The sequence below is a fragment of the Cordyceps fumosorosea genome, assembly GCF_001636725.1.
Source record: "Cordyceps fumosorosea ARSEF 2679 chromosome Unknown scaffold_33, whole genome shotgun sequence".
In the NCBI taxonomy this organism is placed as follows: Eukaryota; Fungi; Ascomycota; class Sordariomycetes; order Hypocreales; family Cordycipitaceae; genus Cordyceps; species Cordyceps fumosorosea.
Genome location: NW_017387333.1, coordinates 134,411 through 157,127, shown reverse-complemented (window position 1 = coordinate 157,127; position 22,717 = coordinate 134,411). Strand labels below are relative to the sequence as shown.

At 59.7% G+C, this 22,717-nt stretch overlaps 11 protein-coding genes across 11 annotated transcripts; 6 read left to right on the top strand and 5 right to left on the bottom strand.

Annotated features, from left to right (window-relative positions):
- Positions 1-710: 710 nt before the first annotated feature.
- Positions 711-1,087, top strand: ISF_08661 (hypothetical protein; the record flags this gene model as incomplete). Its single annotated transcript, XM_018852264.1, has 2 exons — positions 711-876; positions 942-1,087. The coding sequence occupies 2 exons, from the start codon at positions 711-713 to the stop codon at positions 1,085-1,087; spliced, it is 312 nt and encodes a 103-aa protein (XP_018700590.1).
- Positions 1,088-2,097: 1,010 nt separating this feature from the next.
- On the top strand, positions 2,098-2,334 carry ISF_08660 (hypothetical protein; the record flags this gene model as incomplete). The annotated part of the gene is made up of 1 exon (XM_018852263.1): positions 2,098-2,334. One exon carries the CDS (start codon positions 2,098-2,100, stop codon positions 2,332-2,334), a length of 237 nt encoding a protein of 78 aa, XP_018700589.1.
- Positions 2,335-2,830: 496 nt separating this feature from the next.
- Positions 2,831-3,706, top strand: ISF_08659 (Signal recognition particle receptor, beta subunit; the record flags this gene model as incomplete). The annotated part of the gene is made up of 1 exon (XM_018852262.1): positions 2,831-3,706. One exon carries the CDS (start codon positions 2,831-2,833, stop codon positions 3,704-3,706), a length of 876 nt encoding a protein of 291 aa, XP_018700588.1.
- A 306-nt stretch (positions 3,707-4,012) lies between these two features.
- Positions 4,013-5,644, bottom strand: ISF_08658 (cystathionine beta-synthase; the record flags this gene model as incomplete). The annotated part of the gene is made up of 2 exons (XM_018852261.1): positions 4,013-5,303; positions 5,376-5,644. 2 exons carry the CDS (start codon positions 5,642-5,644, stop codon positions 4,013-4,015), a joined length of 1,560 nt encoding a protein of 519 aa, XP_018700587.1.
- A 308-nt stretch (positions 5,645-5,952) lies between these two features.
- ISF_08657 (chitin synthase) lies at positions 5,953-8,080 on the bottom strand (the record flags this gene model as incomplete). Its single annotated transcript, XM_018852260.1, has 3 exons — positions 5,953-6,180; positions 6,243-7,874; positions 7,973-8,080. 3 exons carry the CDS (start codon positions 8,078-8,080, stop codon positions 5,953-5,955), a joined length of 1,968 nt encoding a protein of 655 aa, XP_018700586.1.
- Positions 8,081-9,286: 1,206 nt separating this feature from the next.
- Positions 9,287-10,966, bottom strand: ISF_08656 (chitin deacetylase; the record flags this gene model as incomplete). Its single annotated transcript, XM_018852259.1, has 5 exons — positions 9,287-9,347; positions 9,405-9,572; positions 9,695-10,556; positions 10,608-10,672; positions 10,734-10,966. The coding sequence occupies 5 exons, from the start codon at positions 10,964-10,966 to the stop codon at positions 9,287-9,289; spliced, it is 1,389 nt and encodes a 462-aa protein (XP_018700585.1).
- A 754-nt stretch (positions 10,967-11,720) lies between these two features.
- ISF_08655 (6-phosphogluconate dehydrogenase, protein) lies at positions 11,721-12,967 on the top strand (the record flags this gene model as incomplete). The annotated part of the gene is made up of 2 exons (XM_018852258.1): positions 11,721-12,288; positions 12,321-12,967. 2 exons carry the CDS (start codon positions 11,721-11,723, stop codon positions 12,965-12,967), a joined length of 1,215 nt encoding a protein of 404 aa, XP_018700584.1.
- A 504-nt stretch (positions 12,968-13,471) lies between these two features.
- On the top strand, positions 13,472-14,818 carry ISF_08654 (hypothetical protein; the record flags this gene model as incomplete). The annotated part of the gene is made up of 1 exon (XM_018852257.1): positions 13,472-14,818. One exon carries the CDS (start codon positions 13,472-13,474, stop codon positions 14,816-14,818), a length of 1,347 nt encoding a protein of 448 aa, XP_018700583.1.
- Positions 14,819-15,281: 463 nt separating this feature from the next.
- On the bottom strand, positions 15,282-16,815 carry ISF_08653 (FAD-binding, type 2; the record flags this gene model as incomplete). The annotated part of the gene is made up of 3 exons (XM_018852256.1): positions 15,282-16,247; positions 16,304-16,511; positions 16,568-16,815. 3 exons carry the CDS (start codon positions 16,813-16,815, stop codon positions 15,282-15,284), a joined length of 1,422 nt encoding a protein of 473 aa, XP_018700582.1.
- Positions 16,816-19,074: 2,259 nt separating this feature from the next.
- ISF_08652 (salicylate hydroxylase) lies at positions 19,075-20,355 on the top strand (the record flags this gene model as incomplete). Its single annotated transcript, XM_018852255.1, has 1 exon — positions 19,075-20,355. One exon carries the CDS (start codon positions 19,075-19,077, stop codon positions 20,353-20,355), a length of 1,281 nt encoding a protein of 426 aa, XP_018700581.1.
- Positions 20,356-20,465: 110 nt separating this feature from the next.
- Positions 20,466-22,299, bottom strand: ISF_08651 (thiamine pyrophosphate enzyme; the record flags this gene model as incomplete). Its single annotated transcript, XM_018852254.1, has 4 exons — positions 20,466-20,725; positions 20,778-21,267; positions 21,311-22,060; positions 22,135-22,299. 4 exons carry the CDS (start codon positions 22,297-22,299, stop codon positions 20,466-20,468), a joined length of 1,665 nt encoding a protein of 554 aa, XP_018700580.1.
- Positions 22,300-22,717: the final 418 nt, after the last annotated feature.

Genomic DNA, 22,717 nt, shown 5'->3' with positions numbered 1-22,717 from the left:
GTTGAACGAGAACGCGCGGCTACCGTTGAGCTTAGAGCGCGGTCATGCTAATTATGGATGTAGACAACAATACAGATTCCACAGGGTTGAAGGAAGCAAAAGCCAGTTTCCCAGGACAAGGGTTTGTACAGAACGAGTAGAGAAAGATTGCGGCTGATAAATTGATCGAAGCAAGGGGACTGATGATGTTCACAGCGAGGCTGAGCTGTGGTGGGCTGGCTTAATCGAGACTAGCGCGGGCGCAGCAATAGGGGTTGTGGCTGGTGAGTCTACAACCCGCTTGTAACATGGTCAAACATCCAACACTTTAGACCTTCAGCTTCACTCCTGCATATACACAACGATTACGCAAAAACGGAGTGGAATAGTCACTGGCATTGCGTAACAGCCAAAGTTAATGCCCATGCGCCGACAGAACTCCTCCAGCGCAGCCCGTCGGCCACAACACGTGAACCAGCATGATAGGCTGAAACAGGAAGGCTTAAAAGCTCGACGTCTGATGCAACGACAGCAGATCTGGCCCAGCGAAAGTCTCGGACAAGCAAAACGGCAATCTCCTCAACTCACAAAATGCTCCAACAAGGCTCTGCGTGGTGTGGCTGCGTGTGTCACTCAGCTGTGACTAGGCACCAACGAAAAGTCATCCGTAGTACTTGTCTCTCTGCATGTTGCGCCTGTTGCAAACCCACCCTCAACCACAGAAATTCACCATGTCTACTCTAGCTGAACTCGAGTCGGAGTTCGAAATGCTCGCCGCATGTTGTGAGGCAGCAAAGAACGATTTCACCATAAAAGACGACCAGAGGATAGAGTTGGCACAGAGGTACAGAGTAATCCATGCTTGCCTATTCGCCGTCAGAAAGGAGGCCGTAGCTGGTGCGTCTATCCGATACCTCATGACAAGCTGACCGGGCTGCGCCGGCTAACTCGTTGACTTGCAGCGCAGCATTCTTCTGTTTCGACACTGGAGTTGAATGCTATTCCGACGCTGGGGCAGCTGGAGTCTAAGCCTGAAGAGCACGAAAAGATCATTGACGCTGCCAAGGGCGACTGGAGCATCCCAAATGCTAGAAACGAGAAAAGTTAATTGAGCGGAATAATCTTGCTCTGTGAAGTCGCCGCCGGGAGGAGAGAAGCTGCCGCCGCCAAGCAGCAAGAGCTGTATGCCTCGGAAGAACAGGTTTCGAGGAGTGGCACCGGATAAGCAATGGCACTATGCAAAGCTGCCTTTTTCCACTAGATAATCGTCAACTCTGGCATTCTCTTAAGAATCTCAGACGAGGTACAACGCATCTCACATTGGGCAAGGGACAACTCCTGCCACGATGCTGAGCGACGTAGACAACTCCTCTAGCCGAGCTATAATGCGAAGCTCCAGCGCGACCGATGCTCTGCAAGACTGAGATGAATCCGCGATGCCCGCCTGGAAGGGATGATATGCTAGCAGTCACGGTTATTCTCGCCTCCTACCGAGATAGCAACTGTTAGACAAGATGACAGCATGTGCTGTCTACTGGCAAATCCCCACCAAGGCATGCGAATTGCTTCAATTGCGTACTTCCTATACAGAGCCTTGGAAGCGGCTCTCTACTGCCTCCGTCGGCGACTTTTGGCAACAAGCCGTGGCTTGTCAATATCATTTCCATGCTTGTAAGAAACGCCTTGAAGAGAAGAAAAAGCATTAAAAAACAGTGAATAGGGAGTTATAGCGTCGATAGTTTTCGTGCCGCGGCACTATGTTACACACTAATTTACACGGCATCGCTAAGTATTTTCTTTATCATCAAGGTGGGCAGCCCGTTTGCAACCTATGTATGTGCATACCTCCCTCCCGCAGCAACACGCCCAACCACAAAAACAAGATGAGCGATACGAACTCAGAACCCCGAAGGCCACGAGCCCTCAGCAGTTTTTCCTGCTTTTACTCTCTCGCGATCATGCCTACAATCCCGGAACTTCAAAAGAAATACGATGAGTTAACCGCTCTGGCGGGTGAGCTTTCTCAGCGACTTCACTGTTGGAAACGAGAGGAAGCAGGAGGTAGCGGACGAGTACAAGGCGGTGCGCGACCAGCTCCGAGCCGCGTCCAAAGCTGCCATGGCCGCCAACAAAGAGATCTGGGAAGCGAAGAACAAAAAAGTGGCACAGTCTTCTGATGCAGCGCCATCCGCCGCACCGCCATCTGGATCATCGACCGAGGAGGCCTCAACCAAGGGTACCTCGGACGGACGACAAACGACAAGTTCCTCTCGACAACCACCAGCCGCGTCCGATGATCAGCGTGAGGAGGCATCAGACCAACAAAAAGATTCGTCACGACCAGTCCCGTCATGAACGATACAGGGCGAGTACGTGCCCACTCTAGCCAAGCTTTAGCATGCCGTTGGCTCCCAACGAGCAAGCCCAGATTGGGAGCTGGGATGCAATCCCAGCTGGACAGCTTGGCACATATAACGATACCCCAGGTACTTGGCGAGGTAAATCATGGGAATTTGGTTTTTTATCGTTTCGAGACTATAATGTAACCTGTGTAAATATTTGCCTTTCCGTTTGCCTCTGTTATCTTGTTGAGATTGTTCTGTGTCGAGGAAAAGATTGTGGCTGCTCCGCCACTGTGGCGTCAAATGGGCAGACCCAGCGAGCTTACGGCCCGAATTTCGCACCCCACATCAGGACCAACCTGGCCCTATTCACCATCTACATCAGGCCAGCGACGACAAACAACGACACGGCAATCAACTCTAGGGAATTCGACACGGGCACCCCGTTGCCTATCCTCCATCAGCTCACCTCCTCCCATACCAAACTCGCCCACCCTCTAACCGTCACGATGCCGACGCTCGAGCAAGTCGTCGCCTTTCTCATGACGCCGTCGTGGCCCGTCGTCGTCCTCGGGCTGCTCGTCGTCCTCGGCGCGCCCGTCCTACTCCACCTCATCCTCGCCCGCAGCGTCACCTACATCGTTCCGCCCGTCGTGCTACTCCTCGGCCCCTCCGGCGGCGGAAAGACGGCCCTCCAAACCGTCTACGAGCGCGGCGGCACCGCGCCCCCGCCCCCGACGCGCACCTCCCAGGCCGCGCAGTCCGTCGAGCTCAACGCCTCCACCGACGCCGCCGCCCGCACCACCCACCGCAACCACGATGAGTCCGACGGCACCTACACCAAGTTCCTGCTCGTCGACACGCCCGGCCACGGCAAGCTGCGCAACACGGCGCTCGGGAAGCTGCGCCGCGCGGACAAGCTGCGTGCGGTCGTGTTCGTGGTGGACGCCGCGGCGCTGGGCGAGCCGGAGGCGCTGGGGCCGGCGGCGCAGTACCTGTACGATGTGCTGCTGGTGCTGCAGAAGAGGAAGAGCGCGGCCGCGGCACCGGGCAAGGAGGGGAGCGCAGGAGTGCCGGTGCTGGTGGCGGCGAACAAGATGGACCTGTTCACGGCGCTACCGGCGGCGATGGTGCGCGCGGCGCTGGAGACGGAAATTACGCGCATCCGCGCGTCGCGCAGCAAGGGGCTGCTCGACTCGGGTGTCGGCGCAGACGACCTCGGCGCCGAGGAGCACGACGGCTGGCTCGGCGAGTACGGCTCGGAAAAGTTTACGTTTGACCAGATGCAGGAGTTTGACATTGACGTGGATGTGCTGCCGGGAACTGTCACGGCCGAAGAGCCGGACGTGGACAAGTGGTGGTGGTGGATTGCGCAGAGGATATGAAAAGGGGTGTGGGCTTGGAAGTACTATAATTTGTAATACACTGTATCATTACTACTCGTTGGCGCTCCTGGGTTGCGACTGTCACTGCACATTGCTCTCTGCATTATTGAATTCGTTTTATTCATCGTCTAATCATCCAGAACCGTAGATGTTGAGTCTACAAGGCTCGCCCTGTGTCTAGTCTGTCTATCCTTTGACACCAGTTTCATGACAAGTTGAATGCAACCAAACGCCAGCCGCACAATGTAGCAAAAAGACAAAATAGAAAAGGGAATTGAAGCAAAAAGCCCGCATCAAATTTGGCCTTTAAATCTTCTTGTTGACCAGATAGGTGAGCAGGTCGACCTTGGTCACGACCGCCACCGGCTTGGCCAGCGTCTTGCTGTCCGCGCTCTTCTCCGTCACGACGGCCGCGCTGTTCCACTCGAAGAACTTGCTGAGGTACGCGAGCTCCGTGTCCAAGGTGATCTCCACGAACTTGCGCTTCACGCCCTCCTTGCTGGCGCCGGCGGTCTGGCGGGGGTCGGTGACGATCTCGTCCATGCGGCCAAAGTCGAACATGACGTCCTTGACCTGGGTCTGGCCGGTGGCGCGGCCGCTGGAGATGTAGCTCAGCAGGTTGCCGAGGGTGACGAGGCCGACCAGCCGGCCGGAGGGGGCCAGCACAGGCAGCTGGTCGAAGCCCTTGTCGCGCATCGTCTCGACGGCCTCGGAGCAGTCGGCCGTCGCGGCGACCGAGGTGACGGGCTTGAGGCGCAGCGAAGCGATGGTGGCGCCCGCGTACGGGTCCGCAGAGGCGGAGCCACCGCGGGCGATGGCCGACGACGCCTCGACGCCATTGACGGGGAGCAGGTTGTTGGCGGCCAGCCAGTCGTCGTCGGCAAACTTGGACAGGTAGCTGCGGATGCTGTCCGGCAGGACCACGACGACGACGTCGCCCTTCTTGAAGCCGTAGTCCTTGACGGCGCGCAGCATCGCTGCCATCGCGGACCCGGAGCTGCCGCCGACCAGCAGGCCCTCCTCGGAGATCAGCCTCCTCGCGAGGCGGAACGACTCCTCGTCGTCCGTCTTGTACCACTTGTCCACCAGCGGGCGGTCCAGCACCTCCGGCACGAAGTCGTACCCGATGCCCTCCACCTTGTACGGCTGGTTGGCGTGCTCCTCGTTGAGCGCCTCGGGCAGCGCCAGGATGCTGCCGTGCGGGTCCGCCGCGATGACTTTCACGTCGGCGCTGCGCTTCTTGAGGCCACGCGCGAGGCCGGTGATAGTGCCGCCGGTGCCCGCGCCGGCGACGATGGCGTCGACGCGGCCGCCGGTCTGCTCCCAGATCTCCTCGGCGGTGCCGAGCTCGTGCGCAAGCGGGTTGTCGATGTTGCCGTACTGGTCGAGGATGTGCGCGTTGGGCATCTCCTTCTCGAGGCGGCGCGCGACGCCGATGTGCGACTCGGGCGCGTCCCAGGCGGCCTGGGTGGGCGTGCGTATGATGGTGGCACCGAGGGCGCGCAGGACGGACACCTTTTCGGCGGACATCTTCTCGGGCATGGTGATGATGGTCTTGTAACCCTTGATAGCGGCGACGAGGGCCAGGCCAATGCCGCTGCACATCTGTCAGTATGCTACTTGTCTGGTGTTTCTGTGTACTGCCCCTCAAGGTTGTTGTTGTACGTACGTGTTGCCAGAGGTCGGCTCGATCAGCGTGTCGCCGGGCTTGATGCGGCCGCTCTTCTCGGCCTCCTCGACCATGCGCAGCGCGATGCGGTCCTTGACACTACCGCCGGCGTTGAACAGCTCGGCCTTGACGTAGACGTCGCACTCGACGCCGAGCGACTGCGGCACCTTGTTGAGGCGTACCAGCGGCGTGTTGCCGATCAGCTCGGTGGCGGAGAGGACCGTGGCGGGCCGGCGGCCGACGTGGGGGAGGGCAGACGAGTCAGCCATCTTGACGGGTGTTGGGTGTATTTGGAATGCAATCAGTCGGAGAAGAAGAAAGGGAAAAAGAAATGATGATGTGTGTTTGTATTAGAAATTAAAAATAAATGGAAAACGTTAACTATCGAGTGGCGTGTCATGATCTGGCCACCCCGCCGGCTATTTTTTCTGCCCCACCAAAGCCGCTCTGCCGGCGATACCCGCCACTGGCTCGGGCATCCGTTTGCAACTGAGTCTGTGACTTTGTGGTACCAATCTATCTATCTATCGCATCATTTTATTCACTTTGTTCGTCTTTGTACAAATAGAAATAGTTATTAATGAGTTCCTCGCCCCCCTTGCGCGTCCGTATTCCCCTCCCCGCCCTCCTGCACCACTTCCCGCGTCTTGCCCCATTTGAAGTCGTCCGAGTTCGCCAGCGAGTAGACGAGGATGATGATGTTCATGAACGGCGAGGTGAAGAAGTGGATGAAGAAGCCGACAAAGTATTGAGCTCGCTCGATGTTGTTTCGCGGGAGCCAGAAGCCGATGCAGAATGAATACAACTAGTTGTCTCACGTTAGTCCACGACTCCGCATCCGTCAGACAAGGAATGAATGGCACTTACATAGCGCACCCAGAGCAGCGAGAACAGTGCCAGGAAGACCGGGTTCCGGATGACCTCCTTCCCGTGCTTGACGAACAGCATAATCATCTCGCCGAGCGCGGCGACGATGAACGGCGTGATGGCCCAGGTCAGCACGGCCACGACGCTCTGCAAACGCTCTATCAATATGATTCCTGGCCGGAAGATCATGACGAACTCGTTGGAGATGCTGCCCAGCGCCCAGCGCTTCCGCTGCGACAAGAATACCCCCCACGTCTGCGGGACGATGGTGAAGGCCTTGGCCCTCAGCGCCTGCGCCGTCTGCTTCTTGGGGAACAGGCTGAAGATTATGCTCGCGTGGATGCTGTCCTCGGAGTAGTTCCCCATGATGTGGCGCGTCATGACGTCGTTTGGCTTCGGGCAGTATCCGAAGCGGCGCCGCAGCACCTCGTCGCCAAACGTCGCCTCGTCGATGCGGATTAGCTGGCAGCAGCCCGGCAAACAGTTGACCTTTCCCGTGACACGCGACTGGAACATGCGGCGCAAACCTTGCGTCTGCGAGTACTCGACGGACTGGTAGAGCGACCAGAGGCCAAAGGGGCGGGCGGCGAAGTCGACACAGACGTGGCCGCAGACGCCGACGAGGCGCGGGTTGGTGCGCATCTCGCGCAGCATCTCCCAGACGCAGTGCCGGTCAAAGACGGTGTCGGCATCCATGCCGACTAGGTAGTCGACGGTGGCGAGGCCGCGGCGGACGAGCGCGGCGCCGAGATGCGCGAAGAGGTCGTTGTGGAACATGGTGACGACGCCGCCGGCGCCGGCGCTGGTGCTGGCACTGGTGGCTTCAAAGGAGGAGGTCGGCCGCCGCTGTTGCTGCTGCTGGTAGTGGTAGAGGAAGGACCGCGCGAAGCACAGGCTGTCGCGCTTGCCCTGGTTGTACTTCTTGCCGACCAAGACGTACGGCAGCCCGCGGTAGGTGCCCGTCTGCACCTTGACGGGCATGAAGAGCCCATCGCGTGCGCGGTACCCGTTTTGGAAGACGCGGCAAGGTCCTGGTTCCAGGATGTCCTCGAGGAGGTAGCGCTGGGTCGTCTTGTCCATGCCAGGCCCGCGCACGTTGCCGTCGACGACGATGAGGATGAGCCGCGGGTGCTGCTCGATGCCCTCCTGGTCGATCAGCGAGTCGAGGGATTTGGACAGCTCCTCGGGGGTCTCGTTGTAGCAGGGCAGAAGCAGCACCATCCGTTCGGGCTCCTCCGGCACCGTCTCCTTGCGCTTCCTGAGAGCGCAAAACACCTTGTTCCAGACGCAGACGCCGACGATGCAGAGGACCATGAAGGCCTGGAGGGTCGTGTTTGAGCTGAGCAGCACGATGAAGAGGTAGTATACCTGCCAGAACTTGATGGCGGCGTAGATGAGGGAGCCGTTGATGATCGCCAGGCCCGCGACGAGGCTCCATTTCTGCATGCGGAGCAGCGTCCGCGACAGGCGCTGGAGCTCTTCATCGGCGTCCCACCGGAGCTTGGCCTCTTCCTGCTGAACAGCCGAGTTGAAGGAGGCGTCCGAGTCAGCGCCGTGCGAGGTCCACGAGGCGGTGGTCTGGGGCGTTCGACTGCCCGGTGGCAGGATTCCGTATATTTGGCGGTTTATGGACTATTACGGGAAGGTGTTAGCGTTGGGCCCGCTACAGAAAGGAACGACAGGAATCGGAAATTTTCGCATTTGTTTCCTTGTTGGTGGTCGCCACTTACCGACGCGCGAGACGCCGACTCGTCTGCCAGCACAGCCTGCCGAGGCGGACTGAGCTCCTGGATGATCAGCTCTTCCAGAGACCTCTGCGCCTCTTTCGATTCTTCCATCATGTATCGGAGCAAACAAGCTATTCATGCGCAAGAGAAGATGCAAGACATCAGCTTGGGCCATGCGACGGCCCGAATAACGGCAGAGGCTGGTTTTATGGCTCCCTCTCCCGTTTGCTATGATGCCGCCTGAACAAACAGCCCTATCTATTCATAAGCGAAGAACATGCAAACACACACTGTACGGTAAACCGAGCTAAAGGGAAAATTAAGAACAAAAATCTCGTTTCTCTCCGTATCCGGGGAGGGGCGCCAAGAGAGGGAGGGCTCGAAGCGAGAGCCAACGACGCGAGGCGCTGCCTTTTTGCCCTCGTCGGGCATCGCACTCAATATCATTCCCGCAAATGCAAAGGGAAATAATGCCACAAATAGCCACATCATGTATGCCGACCAATGATACGGCGAAGCTGAAGGAGTTCAAATTCTGCATGAAGAGTTGTACAAGCATCGGCCATGATTCACGGCGTGAAGCTGGCCGCCTCGGTCAGCCCAACAGCCAGCTTCTCCCCCAGGCTTGCCGCAGGTGAGTGACTGATTCGGCGTAACACGTCATATTATTGGTTTTGATGTCTTGAAGGCATGTCCGATTATATCAGATATCATGCCAATCACCGCGCCTCCGCAGACGTCTGCACCGAATACATGGAATCACAGACAATGGCGCAGTTTCCTTAGGCTAATTATGCACCTTGGGAGGGGTGGTAGTGCAGCACCCGACAAGAGCACAACACACGAGAACAAAGACTGCTACTGTTGCTGCTGCTACTATTCCTGGCCTGCTGCAGACAACCGTCGTTGCCTGCCTGCCACGTTTCATCTTCACCCACCGAGATGGCTTCATTGGCTGGCTGCAAATGTCGTGTCCGTGGTGCAACGCGGGACGCGGCTCGCACCCGCGGTGCGACATGCATTTTTCCAGCGCGGTGGCCCTGACCCTGGCATGAAGAAGAGGAAGTGCGGAAATGAAGTTTAATGAATATCTTTATCTAAGATCCTTCCCGGTGGCGTGGACATGCATAGTCTGTGGCACCCACACACTTCATTGTATACGAGACGAGCCCGTGAGGACGGACGCACCAGGCGGAGTAACTGACCACCAACCATTCATCTCTCCAAAGTTATTTCACATCTCCGACAACAGAGTCACTCCGAGATCACCTGACTACAGCATCATACAAACCTCGTGGCTCGTATCGCTCTTGTTGCCTAGTCGCAGCGACCATAGTCGTCCTGGCATCCAGCGCCGCAATGTGCGGATGAGTCGCCGCTTTCGTCTCCAGGTCAGCCTTAATTTCACATACACATCTTCTTAGGTCGCACTCACCAGTAACCACTCTCCGAGCAGCACCGCTTGCTGCCGTAGTTGAGGCACGTCGCCGCAAACTTGGCTCCGCACAGCCCGTTGGTGGTGTCGCTGATGCCCGGCGACACGTTGTTGCACGTGCCAAAGTCGACGTCGCAGCCCGTGCCGCAGTACTTGTTGCTCGAGCCACTGTTTCGCGTCACCCCGTTCCGTTAGCCAGCCACGTCTATGTCTGTCTGTCTTGTCTTCGTGCCACTTCCTGCCTGTCTGCCTGTCTGCCTGTCTGCCTGTCTGTCTGTCCTGCGACTTACCAGAATCCCCAGAAGGAGCAGCAATTGCCAAAGCGCGAGCCCTGACAGGTGTTGCCCGAGCTACCGCCGCAGGTCTGGTCCGGGGAGACGCGGTCCGTCATCGTCGGTGCCGTCATCCGCGAGGAGCTCGTCCGCGTCGTCCCGGGCTGGCTGCTCGTAGTCGGCGTCGGCGCTCTCGGATCCTTGCCCGCGTTCCGGTACCAGTTCCCTTGGGGATCACCCAGGCACTCGCCCACAGTCACCAGCTTGTAGCCGCGCGCGCGCGCCGTCTCGATCATGAAGGTCGTCAGGTTAACCACCGTGTGGTAGTGCACATCGTGCGCCAACACGATGAAGCTGTCGCGAGCCGGGTCGCCGCGCACCAGCGCCTGCTCGAAGCGCTCCCTAGACCGGTGGATGTTCTCCGGCGCGTCGTTCAGGTAGTCCTTCGTATCAATGTTGCTATTGATCACATGATAGCCCAGCGTCTTCTGCAAATCGGTGCACCCGGACTGCGCGCTGCACTCGAGATACGGCGGCCGCATGTACGTGGGCGCCCAGCCAAAGACGTTGCGGAAGGCCATCTCGTTGAAGATCATCTCGGTGAACTGCACCGCGCGGCTCACCTTGTTGAGGTTGCGGTGCGTCCAGGTGTGGCTGGCGAGCTGGTGGCCCTCAGCGTGCATGCGGCGCAGCACGCGCGGCCAGGGCAGCGAAGGGTCGTCCATCGGCCCCTTGTCGCGGTTGTTGCCGGCGATGAAGAAGGTTGCCTTGACGTTGTAGGAGCTCAGGATGTCCAGGATCTGCGGGGTAAAGACGTCCGGGCCGTCGTCAAAGGTGAGCGCGAGCATGCCAGGGGTCTTGCAGCTCGTCATGGTGGTGCCTGAGCAGTCAGCATCTATTTCATGTTCGGGTGGATAAGCATCATACTGACCATATGGAACATTTCCAACGGCATCGCGGGGGATTTTCTCGGTTGAAGGGCCAGACGGTCCTTTGCTGCAACTCTGTTAACAAAACCATCACCACCCAGCACCAACATCACCACAGGACGCCTTACAAAGTGTCGCAGGAGTCGCAGTACTCCAGCTGGCACTGCGAGCCGCCGCAGTACGCATGGGACGTCCCGCACCATCCGCCCTCAGAGCAGCACTGTCCCGGAGCGCAGGATCCCACGCCGGCACCGCACTCCTGCCGCTTGTGCAGGGTAGACACGGCCAGGCCGGGCAGCGAGGCCTGCGCGACGGCTACCGCGCTTAGGCATAAGCAGAAGATTGCCAAAGAAGGCTTCATGATGCAGAGGAAAAATCGCTCAAAACTTTATCAAAAACAAACTGTCTCACTTGTTTGGTTGGTAGTGGTTGTCTGTCTGACTGTATGCCCGCCTGTCTGTCTGTCTTGCGAAAGATGCTTCCCACGCTGCTCTTTTACGCTTTCCGGCCTGCCCTCACGTCCACGCATCTACGACGCCTTACGTCTCAGTAAATCCTGCCCAATCCAATAATCCTGCACTTGAAGCCTGGGCACATCTTTGAATCAGAGACATTGCATCTCGATGTGGACGCCCAGAGAACGCACGGCAGGCGATATTAAAGTGTTCCGCATCGACCGACAGCGCAGGTCCCTCTCGGCTCCGGGCCAATAGTGGCGGGGATCGGGACGTGGCACGGATAACAAAAAGAGCCTGAATACGAGAGATGCTGATAGCCGAAACATGCTGGCTGCACATTATGCACGCACTTTATTGACGACTGTGACTGAGACTCTGGGGTAGCACGACGTCGCCTGCGGTGCATGGCCCCCCCCCCCCCCCCCCCATGCAGGTACTACATATACACGGCAGTGTCCAGTCTGTGAATGCTTCACAGCGGCGTATATGCGTGGAATCAGGTTAGAGGTAGATGGCCGGTCAGTCGAGCTTGATGGTCATGGAGGATATATTGCGTGCGTCGGCTGTGCAGGATTCCAGAAAACAACAGCGTCAACTGCATCCGGCAACTACGGAGTATTGTCCAGTAACAGAGTAGGGGCAAGATTTCTTTCCAAGATGCAAACTCCACCGACAACCAGCGATGGCGTAGAAAATGCTGCAGAGCTCAACCCCCTCGTCGGCGACTACTACGACCAGACGCCTCCCGGCGAGATTGTGGACTCGGACGATGACCTGCACAACCTGGAGCCCATCTGGCCCGGCCAAAACCCCGTCGTCGCCGTCATCGGCGTCGGCTACGTCGGCGAGCACCTCGTCCGCGCCTTCTCCGGCCACTGCCGCGTCATCGGCTTTGACGTGTCGCAGTCCCGCGTCGACAAGCTCAACATCGACGCCACTCACCCCCGCGACACCTGCCTCTTCACCAGCCGGGCGAGCGACCTCGCGCCCGCCACGCACTTCCTCATCGCCGTGCCCACGCTGCTCCGCCCGGACCTCCAGGCCGTCGACTCCTCCGCGCTCCGGCAAGCCCTCGCCGTCATCTCGCCTCACGCGCGCCCGAACGCCGTCGTCGTCATCGAGAGCTCCGTCGCCGTCGGCACCACCCGCACGCTCCTCGGTCCGCTCGCCGGCCGCCGCGGCCTACTCGCGGGGATGTCGCCGGAGCGCGTCGATCCGCGCGCGCGTTCGACACGGTCGTGGAGGTGTCCTCGCCAGAGGTGGCGGAGATGGCCAAGCTGTACGAGAACTGCCAGCGGATGGTGGGCATCGCGTACGCGAACGAGATGGCGGACGCGTGTCGCGGGCTGCGCGTGGACCCGTGGGAGGTGTGCAGGGCGGCGGCGACGAAGCCGTTCGGGTACATGCCGCTCGCGCCGGGCGTGGGCGTGGGCGGGCACTGCATTCCGGTGAATCCGTGGTACTTGCTGGCGGGCGGTGGGTTTCCGCTGCTGAGGAGCGCGACGGAGGCGATGAGGGCGCGGCCGGGCGTGCTGGCAGGGCGCATCCTGGAGAGGTTTGCGGAGGAGGGGGAGGAGGGGGAGGAGGAGGGAGGGAGGCGGCCGAGGGTGCTGGTCGTGGGCATCGGGTTCAAGCCGGGACAGGCGCATCTGGCCAACTCGCCGGGGCTGGAGCTGGCGAGGAGCTTGGTCGTCTCGGGTCGCGTCGAGGTGGCATGGGCGGATCCGTTGGTGTCGCAGGAGGCGGTGCCGCAGATACGACGACTCGACGAGGGCGAGTGGACGGCCGCGGCTCTGCGCGACGGATTTGATTACATCGTGGCTGCCATGCGTCAAACCGGTGTTGACTTTTCCGTCCTGGGCAATTTGCCGACCAACATGGTGGAGTGGTGGTTCGCACAGTAACCGGCTTGTTGGTTAGCGAGCGTTAGGGTTCGACCTGTTGGCCGCAACGCTGTTGGTCTTGGTCAAAAGACACAAACTGGGAGCCTAGATTATAGGGAATCAAGTCTATCGCCGCCTCGTCACCATGTGAGCATTGGCTCCTAATAGAGTTGGAATTGAGCAAAGAAACATGTCTACCTCTTTTTTTTCTAATCGCACCTTCCCACCCCCAAATTCTGCTGCGGTCCCATCACCGCCGCATCTCCCGCCACCCAAACCCTCAGCAGGTTTGACTCCATTCATGGTCTATTCTCAATAATCCTAAGTGAGTAGCTCTGTGAAAATATCATTTCACTACAAACAATCCCATACTCTGCGAGCTCAAGTTGCCTTGGATAGCTTCTTCGAGATATGGCAGGATCAACCGAAGGGTCCCAGCAAGGGACACAGAAACAGGAACAGCAACAAGTCCCTCCACAAGCCCCGACCGAGGGATGGGATGGGGGCGCAAGCTGGGCAAAGTCTATGGCCGACTCAAAGACTGCTGAAGCCGACCGTGCTGATGTCGGCCAAGGAGCGAACGCTCAGGGCAGAGGCCGCCCGACTTCAACGGCCTCAGACGCCACGGTGACGAGAAGGGTGCGGGCTGATGGCAACACTCAGCAACCAGCCCGATCCCGTCGGGCACGCCAGAACCAACAGCCTGCCCAGCAGCAGGGTCCCGCCCAGGGGGGGCAGGCATTTCAGGTTCAGCAGCCGAATAGGAACCAGCAAGCCTCCCAGCCTCACCATGGACTACAGAACCAACAACGTGCCCAGCAGCAGGGTCCCGCCCAGGGCCAGCAGGCATTTCAACTTCAACAGCCGAATAGGATGCCACAAGCCTCTCAGCCTCACCAGGTACCGCACGACCAGCTATTCGAGCTTGACTTCTACCTCCCTCAAGGCCAGTGGGCTGCACAACCTCGGCCGCCGACTAGCAATCCGCCGCCCGTTGCGGCAGCGCAGAACCAGTTTGCCCTAAACCTTACCCTCAGTCCGGGCCAGTGGGAAATGCAAGCTCAGCAGCCTGATCAGCATGCGAATGGCTTCTTCCATCACCATCCGTCTCAAACCTCGCAGAGCCAACAGCCCGATCACCCGGCTCAACACCAGCTGGCTCCACAACCTCAGCAGCAGCCCGCTCAATATGCGCGCCTCGCTCAGTACCATCAAGAAATGCAACTGCGGAGGCAGGCAATGCGACAGCGGGAGATGGCATATCAGCAAACCGCTCAGCAGCAAGCCGCTCAACAGCAAGCCGCTCAACAGCAAGCCGCTCAACAGCAAGCCGAGGAGGCAGCTCGCATTGCTGCCCTTGTTGAAGCTTATTTTCCCACTACAGATCAACATGCACCGCAGATCGAATTCTCTGCTCAGCTTCAGGCTTCTGCTGGACTCTCGCAGGCCGCGCAGGGCCAACAGCCTCCTCAGTTTCAGGGCTCTACCGGACTCTCGCAGCCGCCCTCAGGCCAGGCACCGGTGGGCCAGGACCTCGCTGCGTTTGACGATCCCTTTGAGTCGCGGCACGCCGCCCAGCCTCACGCACATCCGCAAAACGGGCCGCGCGGGCAGCAGCTCCCCGCCACCGGCCCGGCTCGCCTGCAAGCACCCGTACGGCCGGGGCTGATGCGGCCGCTCTCGTTTGAGGTGTTCAACGCAGCCCTCGAAGTCTACAGGCGTCAATCTCCGCCGCCCCCGGCGTTCGCCAACGGCGAGTTGAGAGTCAGGTCCCCGGAGGGACGGAGGTACATTACGAATCTGCAAGAGGAGAACCGTCAGCTGAGGCATGCGCTAGCCCGAATACTGCAAGATTGTGCCCGGTTGTCCTAAGGGGGTTGGACCAAGGCTCGCGTGAGCCAGAAGCGAGAATTAGGCGAGAACGCGGCGGTGTTGAGCTTGGGGCAATGGCCCATCGCTGGACTGTGCTGCTAGGCATGGTTATTGGATCCATAGTGATTCTTGCTTTTGTGTTTGGTTTTGTTTTTTGTTTTTGTTTTTGTTGTTTCTGCACTTCTTGAGTCTATTCGTATAATATTACGCAGTATACGACTCATGTTCTTTTTTTTGTTTTCTTTGTTTTGGTTTTGTTTTGGTTAGTCTCCTACGACGGATGGTACCTGGACACGCGAATGGCACAAAACAGATTGGATATGAGTTGTGCATTACGAATTACGCAGCAAAAGTCTTTTGAATATTTACATTTACTAAGCATTATGTACACTACGTCGTGAACTCTGTCAAAAGGCCTTTCCACTCATTACCGTGCAACAGCCTCGTCTGTCGCCCACCCTCCTTACTCGGCCGGGTCGATGCTCTGCGGGTTGCGGAAGACATTACCCGGGTCGAACCGCTTCTTCAGGTCGCGCAGCTTCGGCAGCTTGTCGCCCCAGTAAAAGTGCTGCGCCGTGCTGCGGTCCAGGTTCGCATTAATATAGCCCGCGTACGTCGTCTTGGCCTCGGGCGCGCCCGCCCGCACGCGCTCCTGCACGCCGTCCACGAACTTGACCATCTTGTCCGAGACGCCCGCCAGCCCGACCGAGTACGACTGGTACATGACCAGCTTGTCGCGGTGCGGGTACGCCGAGTCCTCGTCCGGCACGTCCGCGATGGCGCCGCCCTCGTTGTCGAAGATGACGAACCACAGCGGGGTGTCCGCGTTGGCGGAGCCCATGTAGTTGAAGAGCTCGTCGACGGCGGCGTCGCCGAGGAGGTCCTCGCGGCGCAGCGCGAGGGACCGGCTGACGAACTTGACGGAAAAGTTGGACAGATACAGGCCGACGGTCTCCGCGACGTGCGCCAGGCTGCCGAGCCAGTCCGTCACCGTGACGCTGACGCCCGTGGACGCCTGGGGCAGGCGGTCGGGGATGCCGGAGGCGTGGAACTCTTCCATTGTGCCGTAGAAGGTGCCGGTGACGAGGACACCGAGCGGCTCGGCGATGAAGAGCGAGGCGAAGCGGCGGTCGAGCTGCGGGTCGGCGACGAGCGCCTGCCACTGCTTGTACAAGGGCGCCATGTCGGACTGCGCGCCGAGGTGCGCGCTGTAGGTGTACTCGACGACGTCGCGGGGGGCCTCCTCGGTGCGGACGACGAACTCGGTGACGATGCCGAAGCTGGCGCCGGCGCCGCGGATGGCCCAGAAGAGGTCCGGGTTCTGGGTGCGCGAGGCACGCTGGACGGCACCGTCGGCGGTGACGACCTCGACCTCGACGACGTGGTCGAGCGCGGTGCCCCAGAGGCGGGACGAGGGGCCGATACCGCCCTGCATCAGTCAGTATAGAATCGAGGGTAGGTGAATGATTTGGAGGGGCCACGTACGATGGTGGCGTGGCCGCCGATGCCGACGCCGGGACAGGTGCCGTGGGCCATGGCGCGGTTGCCGTTGGCGTGCAGGTGCTGGTCCAGCTTGCCGAGGAGGAAGCCGGAGCCGAAGGAGGCCTGCCAGGTAGAGTTGTCCATGGAGAAGTGCTGGAGGTTGCGGAGGTCGATCATGAGACCGCCGTCGCCCCCGCCGAGGCCAAAGTTGCTGCAGACAGGCTGTTAGCAAGGTGGGCAACGAGCGAAGCGAGGAGAGAGACGTACGCGTAGGAGTGGCCGCCAGACTTGGCCTGGACCTGGTAGCCGTGCTGGACGGCGCACTTGACGGCGGCGGCCACATCGGCTGTCGAGTTGGGCCGAATGACGGCGGCCGGGGTGACGGGGACGTCGAGGTTATACGGCACGACCCAGTTCGTCTGGTAGGTGGCGCGGTTGGGGAAGGCGACGCAGTCGGTGGTCGGGCAGATGGCGCCAAGGCAGGACGCCATCGGGGTGCTCGGATTATTACCCATGATTTGGGTGGCGGGGAGAGGAGGAGGAGGAGGAGGAGGAAGTGGTGGTGGTGGTGGTGAAGGGAAGAGATGGCGAGGTTTGCCGTTCGCGTATGCGTTTGTAGTGCTGGCGACGGCGAACGAGGTCGGTAATTGTTTCCGAGTCGAGATTGGGTACAACGGGAGTTGCCAGGGTCAGATCGAGGGTGGGTGGTCGAGGTCGCGCCTATATTTATAGGCCTACGACTAAATAATTAGACATTTTATGGAAATGAATATTGAGACATGGCTCGACAGGTCGATCTTGTCTTGGTGTAAGTTTAAGCGGCGGGGTCTGGCGGGCCGTCGCGGACAAGGGGTGGGCGTGGATCAAGGTTTGAATAAAAGGTATGAAAATCATCTTGGATATTTTTGGACATCCTTGCAGTCTCTTAACCCTTTAACATATTCGATATGTTTCTCAACTTTCCTTTCAATTTGTGTTTCTATTTTCTGTCTTCTCAATGTATTTTCCGCAAAGAGCAGGGGCGTGGCTGCTCCCATCCCATTGTTCCCCGTCCAAGCCCCATCGCTAGTGTTGGTTGCAATGGCTACAGTGGCTTGGCAGATTGTGGAGGTGCCAGATGACCTCCTGATTTGCCCAAGCCCTTTGCCAGGGTCGTGCCAGGGTCGTGCCAGGGTCGTCGAATCAGCATATCAGGCCGGGATGCCAGGAAATCGCGGAGTGACCAGTCAGTCGTCCGATAGATATGTACAGACAGTACATGTCAGGGGCCAAGCACTAATAAACTAGGTACCTAATATCAGCACTATTTTGACCATTCCCAAGTCTGTCTGTGCTTTCTTCGGCCCTGTGTACCTGTAAAAGTAGGAATGCCTCAGCCTCTCCTGCTTTCACCTAATTTAGCTACGGACTTGCAGCCTAGCGAGGCATAGTTTGGCGCACCAAAGTTACATTGAAGAATTTTTTTTCTTTTTTTTTTCTTTTTCTGCCCAGGGGTCCAGTAGATTTTTTCGTCGTATTCTTTTGTGCGCTCGAGTCCCAGTTTGTGCAGTCAGTTACATGTTGGGGTCATTCGCGACTTGTTATCCCCTTATCCTTATCCTTATCCTTATCCCTGATCCCTCTATCTTATCACTCATCTTCACTTCTCATCAAATCATCACAAACATCCTCAGTTTCACCTTCTCCCACGTCGTCCAAGACATACATCTGCAGCAAGGTACCGATTACTATTGTCCATTGCCCCATCACACCACCACCACTCCCACTCGCCCTCCCACCACCGTCCACTCACCATCCAATCATCCCCTCCATCCAACGCCACCGCTGCAACCCAACACACCTCATCTCCTGACCATCTCCAGACTAACAATGGGCTCCCTCCATCGGCAAAGACTTCGATGCACACTCGTATTCGGATAATGTAGCTGCCAACCTCGTGATGTGCCTCAACACTAACATTGATAAACGAGGCTGGGCTTTGACCCCGCAAACTTGGGTTGTGCAAACTTGACGACGCAAACTTGTAACTGTAAATGACTTGTTCAAGAGCCAGCAGACCGTGCCGCACCCTGTCACAGCTCAATGTTTGAATACTGGTTCGCAGCAGCTGCTCGCGTCACGCTCCGCAAAGGTATCCTCTTAGCTCAATCACTCCATTCTCCAGAACCCTTTTCTTCCCCAGACCGTAGACCCCGTACGCCACATCGGCAGCCGATAACCTTTGTGTGAAATCTCCACCGCGTCTTGGAGTCACTTGAGTCGTTTCGTGACACCATCACCTGCGTTGCGCAACATGTTCGGACATCACCTGCAGGGTAGCAGTCACGATAGCCAACCAAGGAAAGAGAAGGGCATGCAAAAAGAGGAAAATGAAGAAAAACAAGCCAAAGCAAACGAAACACAAGCCCGTCAGCGCCATGACCAGCTCCTCGTGCTTTTTTGAAGCTAGACACGCCATCGACCAACAGGCCGTCGACCGAGTGGGCACCCGTGCGGGCCGGAGATCTCTCGGTCCGGAAACGCCAAGAATATTTCCTCCGGGGCCCGAATTCTCAGCCTTATAAAGAACGCGTCTCCAACGCTGAGGAATGCACTGCGTCACTGACGGGACGGTTTATTCACAGTCCGACAATTTACTATAAATTGCTTATTTCTACAGTCTTCATCAGCCTTATCTCTGCAATACAATGTCACACAACCTCGCAACAAAGACACGACGCATGTGTCGCGCCTTCACATCCATTCGACCACCCTCCAGCCGCCCATCATCCACCATGCACAAACCATCATCGCCGCGCATCGCTATCGTTGGCGGCGGCCCTGCTGGACTCACCCTCGGCGCGCTGCTGCACCAGCGTCGCATCCCCTTCACCGTGTTCGAGCTGCGCCCGGAGCCCTCGGCCGCGGCGTGGGCGGCGCCCTCGGGCATGCTGGACCTGCACGAGGGCGACGGCCTGCGCGCCATCCGTGCCTGCGGACTTTACGACGAGTTCCTCCCTCTGACCGGCGAGTGCTCCGAGGAGTACGTGCTCGCCGACAAGTTCGGCGAGCGCGTCGTCCTCAAGTCCGACGACGACGATGCGAAGCGCCCAGAGCAGGCGCGCCCGGAAATCTCCCGCAACAACCTGGCCAAGCTGCTGCTGACGCGCATCCCGCCCGAGAGCGTCCGCTGGGACAGCAGGCTGCACGCCGCCGAGCACAACGACGGCGTGACGACGCTCGACTTTGGCGGCGGCCGGCCGCGCGAGGAGTTTGACCTGGTGGTCGGCGCGGACGGCGCGTGGAGCCGCGTGCGCACGCTGCTCACCCGGGTGCGTCCGCGCTACAGCAACACGCAGGTCGTCACCGCCACCATCCGGGACCTGTCCACGCGCCATCCGCACCTGGCGCGGCTCGTCGGCACCGGCTCCTTCAGCGCGCTCGGCGACCGACACGCCGTCGTCTCGCAGCGCGGACCCCGAGACTCCGCGCGCGTCCACCTCTGGCTGACCACCACGGACGAGAAGCTCGGCGTCACCACGGGCCTGGCCAGCAAGCCCCCGACCGCCGCCGCTCCGCTGCTGCTGGGGAGCGACCGGTTCCTGGGCGGTTTTGGGGAGGCGGTGAAGGAGCTGGCGCGGACGGCGCTGCGGGCGGAGGAGGAGGAGGGCGGCGCGGAGGGGCTGGACGTGCGCGGGCTGTATGCGCTGCCGCACGGGACGAGCTGGAAGCATAGGAGGGGGCTGACGGTGGTGGGGGACGCGGCGCATGTGATGCTGCCGAACGGCGAGGGGGTGAATCAGGCGATGCTGGACGCGACGCTGCTGGCGGAGGCGGTGGCGGCGGCGTGGGAGGAGGCGGCCGGGGATGTGTGCAGGTTCGGGGAGGTGTTGTCGCCGCGGGTGCGGGAGTTTGAGGCGGACATGGTGCAGAGGGCGGTCAAGGTCGGGGAGATGACGGACAGGCTGGTGGGCGTGATGCTGGGAGAGGATGCGCTGAATGGCATGCTCAAGCTCTTTGCAGAGTTTCAGGAGGAGCAGGAGCAGGAAGAGAAGCAGAAGCAAATGAGGAGATGATGTTGGAGTACAATGATACTGTATAAATAGATATGAAACCCAGAGGATGCTTAAGCCCGGAGAATATTTAACTGCTCGCGAATACGTGTAATCACTCGCTCGGGCCGGCATCAGCAACCCAGCACAACAGCACAGTCCAGGACGGCCGACCGACCCGCCTTGACATTCTCAATCGCCTCCCGGAGCACCCCCGGCAGCGCCTCGGCCTCGCTCACGCGCGCCGCGAAGAGGTCTCCGCACGCCGCGGCCTTGGCGATGCCCGCGTAGTCGGGCGTCGGGTTGAACGCGATGTTGATCTCGTCGTTTGTCGCCGTCTGCGCGATGCCGTCCGGGTGCACCAGGTTGTATGACTGCCGCGGCGCGTTCCATCCTGCATCAAGTCAGCATCTCCCTCGCGCGGGTATTGTTCAAGTGCGTCTTACCGTTGTTGTTGAGCACAATCGTCAGGATCGGGATGTTGTACCGCTTCGAGATCCAGTACACGCTGCTCGGCACGGAGAACATGTAGGTGCCGTCGCCGACGATCTGCACGACGAACTTGCGGTCGCCGTCGGCGTCGGTGGCGAGTTTGATGCCCAGCGCCGCGCCGCCGGACCACCCCAGGCCGCCGCCGCCGCAGTTGAGTAGCGAGCCGGGCAGCGACGCTCGGATGTTGTCGTGCACCCACGGCGTGTTGGTCACCGCCTCGACCGCCCAGATGGTGTCCGGCGGGCACAGCTCCCGCAACCTGCTACACAAATGACCCGCCCCGAACCCGCCGTCCGGCTTCGGCTTCGCAGCCTCCTCGATCCTCGCCAGCCTTTCCTCGTACTCCTTCCTGACCCGCTCCTGCTGCTCCTCCGCATCTGTCCTCGCCTTGAGCGTCTCCGCCGCCGGCCCCTCGCCCAAGCTGGCCAGGATCTGCTCCAGCGCCTGCACCGCATCGGCGCGGTACCTCGCCCGCGCCTTGATGTACGCCACGGGCATCAGCTGCTTCAGCGGGTCGACGTCGACGTGGAAGACGACCGCGTCGTCGCGCGGCCGGCACCGCGTCGGGATCCACGGCACGTCGCAGTCGACCACCAGGATCACGTCCGCCGCCTCGATGCACGGCTCCACGCCGTACCGCGAGCCCGCCCACGCCGCGTGCGTCGCCGGGAAGCACATGTCGCACGCGCCCGTGTCCAGCACCTGCAACCCCGGCACCGCATCCGCCAACCTCACCAGCGCCCCCGGAAACGCGTGGTCCCGCCCACCACGCCACCTCCCCCGCCGCCCCCCTCGGCAGCCCGCCCAGCGCAATCGGCGACCACTCCTCCTGCTTGATCTCGTACGGCTCGACCTCGGCCTCCATGATCTCGCGCGCGCCGCACAGGTACGCCGGCCCCTGGGGGTCCGAGCGCGCGAACTGCAGCGCGCGGTTGACCAGCTGCTTGACGTTGCGCGGGGTTTTGAGCTCGCCGGCGTAGCGGCAGTACTGGGCGAGGATGGCGCGCTGGTCGGGGACGTCCTGCATCCAGTGGATGTGCTCGGTGCGGGAGCCGCGGTGCTCGCCGTCAAGAGTAAAAGGCGAGAGGCCGGCGAAGACGAGCACGGGGCAGCGGCCGGCGGAGGCGTTGTGGACGGCGGCGGCGAGGGCCTGCGTGCCGACGTCGACGTGCACGATGACGCACTGCGGGCGGTTGGTCAGGCGGGCGAAGCCGTCGGCCATGGACATGGCGACCATCTGTGTGTGGTGAGCGGGGGGGAAGGTGGAGGACAAGGAGGGGGGGGAGGGAGAGGAGGGAGGGGAGGGCTCACTTCGTTCGGACAGGTGATTATGCGGGGGAAGTTGTCCTTCTTCTCGCGCTGCCCCTGGACCATGGCGTTGAGGAAGCTCGGGTGGTCCGAGCCGAGGTTGACGAAGCAGTGGGTGACGCCCGCATCCCAGATGGCGTCGAAAAAGGCATTCGACGCGGTATACATGGTGAGAACAGATGACTTGATGGAGGTTTACAGAGTTGAGTGAGGTGAGAAAGCAAGATCAAGCGGGATAGGCGCCTTCTTATGCACGTCCGCCTCTTGTATGACGCGTCAAGGCCATTGGACGAGCCGGCCCCGGAGTGCTCCCCGCAGTGTGGGGCAGCCCGGCTCCGAACTACGGCAATTGGCGGGGTTCTTCAGGCACATCCGGTTTGCGGGGAAACAAGGTTGCGTCCTAAAAAAGCTCTAGGGCGAATCGGAAATTTCGGAACAAGAAAAAAAAAAGGACGACTTCATGAAATGTCCCCAAGTGGCTGCTCTAATTAATGTCTGCCAAGTGCCGCACCACCTCCCGTGGGCTTGAATGTGGATGTGGCTTTGGCAATCATATCCCCGGCTGATTCGACGGCAAACTAATCTC